We start from the raw sequence: 12,281 nt of genomic DNA, 5'->3' as shown, positions 1-12,281 counted from the left end.
CTTCTTTTCTTACCCAGTCTATGTACCATTTAATAAAAATCTAGCTCATTCCTCCTAACTTCACATCATTTCTGCAAAAGCACAATCTCCCATAATGCGAGCCCAAGAGAAAGAAATAGCAGCCATTAAATGAATAATTCTGTTCTGTCCACATTATCATAAAATGCTGCTCACATAATACTGTCTATGGTGTTCAAGCCATTGTTCAAGCAGAATTATTATTTCCTCACAAAGAGAGTTTGCAGCCTTTAACACCAAACCTTTGAAAGTTTGTCCCAGCTTTTTCCTCACTGTATAAAAGAATATTCAGATGTCCAAACTGCCCTGAAGAGACCAGGGGGAGCCCTTTAAAACTGTTTTTCACTGATGTTTATAACCCAAGAGAATAACAAACTATTTATCGGTATTTACATTTTTCTTTGTTTCTGCCAAATTATATTCTATCAGATAAGTTTAGTTTTCCTCATTCATTCACTAATTTCATCTAAATCCTAATGTAGAGTTAAACATTTCACTTTGCCATTTTCTGTGAAAATCAATGCCCTTTCTGAAAATAATCTCTTCTCCAACAAAATGATACAGTATTAAGAAGAAACATAAGCATTCTATTTTCTTTAAATAATAAATTATAAATAAAAAATGAAGTAACGCAGGAAACCGACAGACTGAAAGGGACCGAGGAGGCAACAACCAAGCACAATGGACAGACCTTATGTGGAATCTGATTCCAACAACAGCGAACAAGGTTTCTCAGTGGGATGTCTAACAACATGTAAACTCAGATTAGAAGGTTGATGACATTCAGCAATTTGGGTTATTTTTCAGGTGAAATAATGTGGTGATTTTTTTCCAAAGGGAAAAGATTTTTTTTTCTCTTAGATGAAACTAATGAAATGTAGACAGATGAACTAATATGATGTCTAGGATCTGCTCCAGCATAATGTAGGTTGGGGGTGGGGCAGGCAGAGCACAGGGGTAGAGATGCAGCAAGACCGGCCACCGGCTGATTCTGACTAAAGCTGGAAGTGGTACATAAGGATTCATTACACTGTGCTTGCTATTTTAGAAATTTCTATAATTGTTAAAAGTGAATGAAACTTCATAGAATGGACTGATCCCCTCAAGGGGAAAAAGAAAAAAAAGGCATTCTGTGAGTGTTATCACATCAGGATTAAAACAGCAATGTATATACCTGCATATTTACCCAGAAGACCAGTTTTAAATAATCAGCAACAATGATTTTTCAAATTAAAAAAGTAAATAAAAACTCTCAACAAATCTTGTAGGTTAAACCGATACTATTATTATTTAAAATTCAAGTATATCCAACTTAGGAGTCATTACCCACCTCTTTCAAAGCACAAGCCTTTATTACTTTTTCATATCGTTCTTCTTCGTATTTCTTCCCAAATAAAATGTTACTCCTCACAGTTCCTGAGAACACCCAAGGCTGCTGAGAAACATACACGATCCTCCCGTGCACGCTGGCCTGCCCCTGGCTCGGGGGCAGCTCCCCCAGCAGAGCACATAACAGTGATGACTGAAACAGACGGCAATACACACACATGAACAGGCAGCACTCAGGACGGAACATGCCCCGCAGCACAGCCGACCCCACCCTGGCGCTTGATACATGATAGAAAGCTTGTGTTTAGAACACGATAATGTATAGTTCTGGTAGTTGCAACCAAAAAGTTGAAAATAACACTGTTTGTCAATGTAAACCCACAGTTGACAAGAAATACTAATAAAATGCTATAACAATCTACTGTGCCCAAGAATTTCCCCCAAATGAAGCGCTATACTCAACAAAGACTAAATAAAAATGTTTAACATTCTTAACTAGCAGAGCAGCCCAGCAGGATGTGTATTTCTTGCATCTGATGTTTATGCAGCTGTTCCTACATCTGAGTATCCTTCACTTGGCAAATACTTGTTCTTAAAAAGCTACATGTAAAAACTATATCCAAAGATCATTATTAAAAGAACTCTGAAGTGAGTTGTGTCCAAAGAGCAAAAGTCCGTCACAGAAGAAATCATCAACCTCTCATGTACACACTTATGTTTAGATTTCTGTATTTTGTTGTACAAAACACAAGAGACTAAGTGAATGTACATATGTCCTTCAAATCTTGTACACCACACAGATGCGGTGTGTCTGTGTCCCCACATCACAGTGCTAGCGCACTGGGCTAAAATAATCTGCCTGCATATCTGTCTCACCCCAGAACCTGGTAGTCTCTGGATGGCAGAGGTGTCAGGGTCTCGCTCACATCTGTTTCTTTAGCTCCAGCACATGGCTGCACATTCACTACATGTGCACTGAGAGGATCAAGGCAAGTCATGTGAGAAAACGCTCAAAGCTTCCTGGAAGAGCCTTCACAACCTCCAGACTTCCCGGAGGGACCACCGTCACAAAAAGAAGTCCCCACTGTCTCATTCTGTCCTGAATAGATGTCACATAAATAACGTCCTTCACTGAGATGTCCAAACATCTGACAAGCAGTTCCCAACTGTGCAACATGAAGCACCAAGAAGGAAAACACAGTGTGCATTTACCCAGATTCATGTGGCCATGAAACCTTCTTGCAAAACGAATGTCCCATGGAACACACCTAGAGGAAAGCGATTCTAGATTTGCCCAGTTCAAACTGTGTTATACACAGCTTTAGGCTCAACTCTTAAGAATTTTTTAAAATATTCATTTATTTATTTTTGGCTGTGTTGGGTCATAGTTGCAATACTTAAGATCTTTCATTGCAGCACACAGGCTTATTTGCCCCGAGGCATGTGGGATCTTAGTTCCCCGACCAGGGATCCAACCCGTGTCTCCTGCATTGGAGGGCAGATTCTTAACCACTGGACCAACAGGGAAGTCCCTCAACTCTGAGAATTTAACAGGGGCTGTGGCGTTGCAGCAAGCTGAACAAGGTATCATGGCTTACCTTTCCTGCTCCCACAGGTCCAACCACAACTAACAGTTCACCAGGTCTGACAGTAAATGAAAGGCCTTGTAGGGTTGGGGTTTCTGATTCCTGCAAATTAAAGTTTACAAAAATGTGCCCCTTTCAATAAAGTAACACACATTACTTCAGAAAGTGGAGAAAATAACAAAATAGTCATTGATATGCTAAACATAGCCCACATTTTTCTCCTTCCTATTTTAAGATAATGTGTTCTACAGGACTTTTCATCCAATCTTTTCTCTTCCAGGGTCTGAAACAACTTCAGTTGCCTTTAGAAGGCTCCTTTTACTAGCTATCCATATGGACACAGTATTAGATAGCCACAGAATTTAGCAGTTGAAATGACAAGCTGAAATTTGAAATGCAAATTTTATGATGTATACTAATTTATTAAAATAATATACTTAATAGGATAGTCAATATAGGAAGTTTTTAATCATTTATGTTTTCATTATGACCCTTGGTTTTAACTATTTCATTAATCTCCACGATGTGGCAGCTTAAGTACATGATTAGCCTGGCCCTCTACTAATAAATTGAAACCTCCACTATCTCTCCATTTTCATTTGATAAAGAATGAATCTCAGTAATGCTAAGGGAGCAGGTCACTTTGCATGATGAAGTCTTTCTTGGCAAAGTAACTCTTATAAATACCCGTCAAAGCTCTAACTTCACAAGAGCTCTAATTTAACACCAACAATGACAACAAAAAAAAATAGGGAATTAAGAAATTAATTATGACTTTGTGGGTCAGAGTGTTGAGACCTCAATTTTAATATGTGTTAAATGCGTTACCTGTCCTGGCTAAACAGGGGCCATAAAGTACTTCTGCTGTAAGAAAGCAAAAAAATATGGAGGTACATGCAACAGCACACAATCCAGTGTGAGGGAGAAGTCATGCCAATTACAGGTCATATTCCTGAGAGACTTAAGGGTGTGTGTATGTCTTTACATGTTCTTAGTGTTAAGAAAATTGTCAGTAACTGATAATTTTTGTTTTTAAAGAGAGGTTACAGTTTATCAGTAAAATGCCCAAAAAACTTAAAGTACAAAGTGTGGACAAACTATTGCAATAATCTTCAAAATGAAAGAATTTCTCTGGGAAGAATGAATTATAAAACATTAACTTTTTTTTCTTTTTTAGAAATTTTTTGCCACGGGTGTACATGTGTCCCCCATCCTGAAACCCCCTCCAACCTCCCTCCGCATCCCATCCTTCTGGGTTGTCCCAGTACACCTGCTGTGAATGCTCTGTTTCATGCATCGAACTTTGACTGGTCATCTATTTCACATATGGTAATATATATGTTTCAATACTATTCTCTCAAATCATCCCACCCTCACCTTCTCCCACAGAGTCTAAAAGTCTGTTCTTTATATCTGTGTCTCTTTTGCTGTCTTGCATATAAGGTTGTCATTACCATCTTTCTAAATTCCATGTATATGCTTTAATATACTGTATTGGTATTTTTCCTTCTGACTTACTTCACTCTGTATAATAGGCTCCAGTTTCATCTACCTCATTAGAACTGATTTAAATGTGTTCTTTTTAATAGATGAATAATATTCCATTGTGTATATGTACCACAACTTCTTTATCCCTTCATCTGTCAATGGATATCTAGGTTGCTTCCATGTCCTGCCTATTGTAAACAGTGCTGCAATGAACAATGGGATACATGTATCATTTTCAATTTTGGTTTCCTCAGGGTATATGCCTCAGAGTGGGATTGCTGGGTCATATGGCCAGTACTCTTGCCTGGAAACTCCCATGGATGGAGGAGCCTAGTAGGCTGCAGTCCATGGGGTCACGACGATCAGACACAACTGAGCAACTTCACTTTCACTTTCATGCATTGGAGAAGGAAATGGCAAGCCACTCCAGTGTTCTTTCCTGGAGAATCCCAGGGACAGGGGAGCCTGGTGGGCTGCCGTCTATGGGGTCACACAGAGTCAGACTAGAGTGACTAGAGTGACTTAGCAGCAGCAGCTGCAGCATGGTGGTTTTATTCCTAGCTTTTTAAGGAGTCTCCATACCGTCTTCCATAGTGGCTGTATCAATTTACATTCCCACCAACAGTGCAAGAGTGCTCCCTTTTCTACACATCCTCTCCAGCATTTATTGTTTGTAGACTTTTTGATGATGGCCATTCTGATCAGTGTGAGGTGATATCTCATTGTCATTTTGATTTGCATTTCTCTAAAAATGAGTGATGTTGAGCATGTTTTCATGTATTTGTGAGCCATCTGTATGTCCTCTTTGGAGAAATGTTTGTTTAGGTCTTTTTCCCACTCTTTGATTGGGTTGTTTGTTTTTCTGGCATTGAGTTGTATGAGCTGTTCAAATATTTTTGAAAGTAATCCCTTGTCAGTTGTTTCATTTGCTATTATTTTCTCCCATTCTGAAGATTGTCTTTAAATCTTGCTTATAGTTTCCTTTGAAGTACAAAAGCTTTTAAGCTTAATCAGGTCCCACTTGTTTACTTTTGTTTTTATTTCTGTTACTCTAGGAGGTGGTCATAGAGGATCTTGCTTTGATTTATCTCATTGAGTGTTCTGCCTATGTTTTCCTGTAAGAGTTTTATAGTTTCTGGTCTTACATTTAGGTCTTTAGTCCATTTTGAGTTTGTGTATGGTGTTAAGAAGTGTTCTAATTTCATTCTTTTACAATGTAGCGGTCAAGTTTTCCTAGCACCACTTATTGAAGAGGCTGTCTTTGCCCCATTATATATTCTTGCCTCCTTTGTCAAAAATAATGTACCCATAGGTGCATGGGTTTATTTCTGGGCTTTCTGTCTTTTTTATATTTCTGTTTTTGTTCCAGTACCATACTGTCTTGATGACTGTAGCTTTGCAGTATAATCTGAAATCAGGAAAGTTGATTCCTTCAGCTCCATTCTTCTTTCTCAGGACTGCTTTGGCTATTTGGGCTCTTTTGTGTTTCCATAAGAATTGTGAAATTTTTGTTCTAGCTCCATGAAAAATGCCAGTAGTAACTTGATAGGGATCGCATTGAATCATTGGTAGTATAGTCATTTTCACAATATTGATTCTTCCTACCCAGGAACATGGAATATCTCTTCATCTGTTTATGTTGTCTTGAACATACAAATCCTAAAAAACATTCTAAAATATGTCTAAAACATTAATATACTAAAAAAATGACAATAATTTTTCATCACTAAAAAGGAGACTTGGATATTATAGGAATACAAATCTATCGATAAGAAGCTGGATTTTTAAACATGAGAAATTTTTTAAGCTTCTCAACTCCTTTCTTGTCTGATACTGAGAGTTCTATTTTACTACTTTCACTCAGTTATGACAACAAAACAATGAGCCACATACATTCAGCTTCCTGTCCCCACACCTCACAGTTACCCAGGGCCAGACACTGAGCTCCCTCCCTGTTCAGGCTTCAGAATCTGGCATTGCTCTGCCATTTTGTCTCTCCAGTCCTGTATATTCTAACATTACAAACATATGTACTTTAAGTTCAAGATGTGCTAATACGTTGAAAGCTCTCTTGAAAATGACATAGAGAACGCATCAAATGTATTAGGCTGATTTTACACATAATCTCTGTAGTTGCAAATTTTATCTCTGATTTTGAGAACTTTTATAACATACTTTCAGTAAATGTGCAAGTCACATTTTACACCCTGAGTAAAATCTCAAAATTCTCCAATAAATCTATGTCACAGTTATCTATTAGCAGTCATGATCTAGGAATGGAGGACTTATTACCTTATCCCAAAAAGCAGTAAAATCTTTCATGTGCACGATTGTTTTATCATCTGATGGCAGTTGAGTGGTGAGCTGTGATATCTCATCAAGTAACAAAAAGTTCTACAGAAAAAGGAAAAACATAGACAGTTTAGTCTGCGGTATGAAACACAAACAAAAATAATTGCTTCCCTGGAATTTGCAGTAAAAATCTATACAACCTACAAATTGTTTTGCCATTTGTATTTGAAGTGTTGGTTCACATCAGAACAAACTACTATATAGATAATATACACTATTATTACAGCATATAGTATGTACATTCATAATATAGTACATATAGTATACATAGAGTTCTTTATATAAGGGAGTGTGTGTGTGTGTGTATAATGTGTGTATATGCATGTGTATATATGACATAAATAGAGTGCCTGGTCGTGAGTCTATCTGCAACTTTCTCAACATTTCTCAGTGTACAAATTTCTCCCTAAGGAGAAAATATAGCTCTAAAATCCAACACATTTAGAACCTGGATATTTATATTGCTTTAGTCTTGTGTTACCAGCAATAAACATGGGAGCTGACAGGAAATTATTCCATACATATTTACTGAATCCCACTATGCACCAAGCACCATGTGACACTGCTAGGAACATAGAGAGGAAGGCCATTCCCAGGCCTTCTTCAATCAGGTGGCACAAAACAGTCTGGAAACACAAGACCTATAGCAGAGATGCTGAATTAAAACTCTGGCTCTATTGTGGGTCATGACCCTCATGTGAGCACTTAAGACCACTCTGCTTTTCTCATGTGTGTTAAATCAATATCACTGCTTTTCATTAACTACCACTTGTTATCATTCTAAAAAGAAAATGTTCTTATTAAATTTCTACCTCTTAAAAATACTTCACAAGCATCTTTTCACTATCACTTATCTCTTCTCTTTAGTCAGTGCCTTCTCTCCAGCTCGACAGGAATGGCTGCATCTTCCACTTCTTGCTATTTTCACAGCACTTAGCAGTCATTCAATGTGATTTAGCTGAATAAAACCAAGTCCTTTGAACCACCACAAAGCTAACATAAACATATACCAGAAAACTCTCTCTTGCCCTGCAAATGTTAGGTGTATTAATAACTCAATGAAAGAAACTACAGTGGTAGAGAAATTGAGTAAACAACTGAGACCACCTCCATTACCCACACCCCTAAGAACTATGAATGTGTGGCAGAGACTGCTGACTGTCCTCAAAATCTGCTCTCATTCTTCTGTGGTAACAAACCCTGGATTTTGGCTGCAAGTGGCTTTTTGGAAGAAGGGCCTCTCTCTCCAGCCTCACAAGCAGATATGCACAGCCATGTGGCTAAATCGAGGTCAGTGGAGAGTGACAGCAACCAGGACCTTCCTCCACCCCACGGCCTGGGCCTTGGAGGCTGCCAGTGGGGTCAAGGTCACATGCAGTGGAGTAACATAATAAGAGAGAAAGAGTCTGGGTCCCAACACCACGGAGGTTCACACTAGCCATGGGACTTGTTATGGGGAGAGCTGTATCACCACAAAAAAGATATGTCCTAATGCCAGTTAGCTCAAAATGTGACTCTATTTGGAAATAGGGTTGTTATAGGTGTAATCCATTAAGGTGAGATCACAGTGGAGTAGGGTGGGCCCTGAATCCAACATGATTAGTGCCCTTATAAGAAGAGAGATGCAGAGGCAGACACACTGGCAGAAAACAGGCAGATGATGATGGAGACAGAGGCTGGAGTGATGGCAATTACAAGCCTAGGAAAAACAAGGTTTGTCTGAAACCATTTAAGTTAACAGAGCTGACAAAGGAGTCCCCTTTACAGGATTTCGAGAGATTGTGGCCCTGCTGACACCTTGATTTCAGACTTGCCTAGGTCTGTGATTTACTTTGTGATTTTAGGTCTTGTGGTTTGTGTTACTTTGTAAAGGCAGCCCCAGGGAGAGAATATAGGGCCTTACAAGGACTCTTGCATGAGAGAAAAGCAAACTATCCTTGTAAGCAGGTTTAATATGGGCAATTCTAGGACCCAGAGGCAAACCAAATCCCTACCAACACAGGGGCAACTGATAAAAGCTTCTGGGGATGTTTGAGAAAGAAAACATTTGAATAGGAACCTACTCCCCTAAAATCATAAACATCCTTCAAGTCCTTGACATTCTCATCTATCACACCACAGAGCTACAAATGTGATTGCAATCTTCCTCTTCCAAAGAACAATTGGCAAAAACTGATCATGAAAACCTGCTTCTGTGCAGGAAAAAGAAAGCAGTACCCTTGCATCTCTCTCAAAGACCAGCGGTCAGGAGATAAGATCCTCTCGTTTCCTCCTCCTCTCATCCAGGCTCACTGAGAACCTAACATGGGGCACAGCTACTCCTCCCTGCCCCGAGCCCGTGTCCAGCAAGGGGCAGGATGGATGGACGGTGGTCTGAGGACTCCTCTGCAGGCTCTCAATCACCACAGCCTGAGTTCTCTCTCCACATCACCTCTCCCATCATCAGTCACGTAGCAGCTCTTGTCTGTTCTGCCACAGCTCATTCATCTCCCAATTTTCCTTTTCTCTTGAAGCAACATAATTTCAGAGTCTAACTTACTATTAATCATTTCAAATACTGATACAATGTTCTTGGGTTTTTTCCCTAGTTCCTTCCCTGGCCCTCCCCAACAACACTCCTTCCTGATCTCTTTACAACACCTCTGAGAATGTCCACCATACTTAATATCCCCCAGTGATCCATAAGCACCTAAGTCCACACTACCCAGGTGGCCTCTGCCTGGACACCCTGAGTACTAACCCACCCACCCTTCCAGTCCATCTCAAAAGCTAATCCTCCTGGGAACCTGTCAGGACATCACCAGCTGGCACTGTCCTCCCTACCCCTGAATCCCATGAGGGATTCTCCTATATGTCACACAGAAGATATAGACACTACATCACTCACACACTTACAGACACTAGTTCCAACTCCAACAGAGACCAAGCCTTGTACAGAGTCAGCAAATCATGGGTAAGGGAAGGAATAGATTACAGGGCTCCTCAAATCCATCCAACCTGCATTGCTACAGCTTTACATAGACTGAGCTAACACAGCAACAAGCAAAAAGTTGTATGCATATATTGTACATCTTGTCTAGACAGAATCAAATGCCAATTTCAGCTTAAATATGTTACCAAGACAAAAACTCAATATTCAGTGGGTGCATGTGTTCAGTTCAGTCACCCAGTCATGTCCAACTCTTTGTGACCCCATGGACTACAGCACGCCAGGCTTCCCTGTCCATCACCAGTTCCTGGAGCATGCTCAAACTCATGTCCATCGAGTCAGTGATACCAGACACCATCAGTGTGTACATAGTAGGACAGAAATTCCCAACACTTCTCCACAAATAATAGGTTTGAGTGAGGAAAGATGTCACAATCTTCCAGGGGTTAAATAAGATTCCAACACATAATCAGCTTGTAAAGGTGTCAGAAGTGCTGGCTGGATATTTTTCTAGGGCTCAGGCTGATTTAAAAAAAAAAAAAAAAAAGCCAAAAATAAATCACAGATGATGTGCAGACCCAGAACAGATCATGTGGGAAAATATCAAAGTCAGAACTTCAGCCAAAAAGATTGACTTCCCCAGTGGCTGGTGTGGGAAAACCTAAGCAGTTTTGTGAATAATATAAATTCAGAGATACATTTTACTGGATGTGAAAGTCACTGAAGACTTATACTGCTTTCAAGATCCTATTGGATTGTAAAGAAAAGAAAGAGCTCAAAGAAAAGAGCTCCAGTCCATTTTCCTTAGTAAGATAAAATAGAGGGACTTCTGGGGCCTATAAAGTCACAGTAAATCATTCATATTTTGTACATGGGAAAAATGACATTGAAAAGCACATGTAAACAAGAAGACACAACACTATGAAGACCATGTGTAGGTCTGCCCATGGGGATGGACCACCGCACCCCATCCAAGGTGGGCAGGGGTAGTGGGTTTCCTTCCTGGGGCTGCCAGACATGACCTGAGCAGAAATACTGGATGATGAACCACCTAGTCTACTGAGCCTCAGGCTTCAGGAGGCTGTGGGGCAGCAGGGCTCAATACCACACTGTGTTTTAAACTCTGCATGCCCACTACACCTCCAGCCCATCTGTGGTCAAATCTTGCCCAGTTCTGACCACCTGGTCAGTAAACTCAGTTGACCTTTTCTTCCACTCCTGAGGCCCTTTTTACCTTCTAGTTGGGCATCATCACATCTAAGTGAGAGGCAGAGAAAGGAAGAAAATGATTATCCGATAATTGCTGCTACCTGTTAGATAACAGGACAGGAGGTTGAATCCAGCCAATGGCTGCTCAGTGAGGCAGGTCTTACAGCAAACACTGAGTATTTTAAAATGCTCTCAGAATCCAAAACTAAGTCCAGGCTAGTCATCTCCTCAGATTTGGTTCTCTCTTAGCCTTCCTTATCATAGTGAATCCAGGTCATTTTACAGCCTGAAAAACCAAAGCAGCCTGACATCCACCTCTCCCCTCCCCGCCCCTATTACCCAACTCAAAATGTGCCCCTGAGCGGCTCTCAAATATGGCCAAGTCTCTCTATTTCACCCTAAACCAAACCACATCATCTCGTCCCGGGACCATGTACTGCACACACTCCTGATACACTCATCTCCCTGACTCTGCTCTGGGTCCCTAACACATATCATTGCCCTGTTCTCCAGGCTGCAGCCAGGCTGAGTTTTGAGATGATAAAAACCTTAATGTTTCCTGTAGGATCCTGTATGGGCCCCTCCTGAGGCCTCTAGCTCTCTACTCTGCAGCCTCAGACATTTCTGGTTACTCAAATGCACGGATCCCCCTTCTTATCCACAAAAGGCCTTTGTCACATGACCATCCCCAGGGAAATGTGAAGCATCAGCCTCCCATCTCCCACACCCCCACACATGGAATTCTCCAGGTAACCTGCTTAGCCTTCCCTGCTCAAACGTCTCAACACAACCTCCAAAACTACACCAGTGACTCTGCCAAAGCAACTCATGGCCCCTCAGACTTTTCCTCCCAAGGACTATTGACACAGAAATGCACATCAGGTATCACTGTTTGATACTTTATTAACCTCCCACTTGATGAAACATAAATTGCAAGTAGGAAGGACTTCTCTGCAGTTGCTTACCTGTCCCTATATATACTCATCTGTACCATACTCAAGGCTGCACTAGACTTGTTATTTTGTGGAATGATTGGATGAGTAAATTCAAATTTGACCCGCAAAAGTCAAGCATAAATCAAGACAGCTTTTTCCTCTCAACTGATTTTAGTTTTAAAAAGGTCCTGTTATCTTTTGCATTTGCTAAGGTACATTTTAGATTTCTTTATACAACTAGGGCAATGTTCCCAAATGTGATTTATTTTCAGGGACACAGGGACACTTACTAAAGACATAGGTAAGTTGGACCCCAGCAAAGGAATAGTGAATCAGAAACTCCAAGATGTGATAATTTAGTTTTAATAAGCACACCAGGTGATTCTCATGAACTAGAGACCTACATTCTTTATAGGGTTGTAAAACTAAATGGGT

General features: G+C 40.3%; 1 protein-coding gene across 1 annotated transcript in view; it reads right to left on the bottom strand.

The window, feature by feature from the left end:
- LOC104982227 (multidrug resistance-associated protein 4-like) overlaps positions 1-12,281 on the bottom strand; it is a 201,824-nt gene that overhangs the window by 136,343 nt on the left and 53,200 nt on the right. Inside the window, exons 9-11 of the mRNA XM_010831562.1 lie at positions 6,714-6,815; positions 2,946-3,035; positions 1,349-1,540 (exon numbers count right to left, since the gene is read on the bottom strand). Coding sequence (XP_010829864.1) covers positions 1,349-1,540; positions 2,946-3,035; positions 6,714-6,815 — 384 coding nt within the window. The remainder of the gene's footprint in view (positions 1-1,348; positions 1,541-2,945; positions 3,036-6,713; positions 6,816-12,281) is intronic.

This window comes from Bison bison, unplaced genomic scaffold, assembly GCF_000754665.1.
Source record: "Bison bison bison isolate TAMUID 2011002044 unplaced genomic scaffold, Bison_UMD1.0 scf7180017864527, whole genome shotgun sequence".
NCBI lineage: Eukaryota > Metazoa > Chordata > Mammalia > Artiodactyla > Bovidae > Bison > Bison bison.
This window is presented reverse-complemented; position numbering and strand designations above follow the sequence as displayed.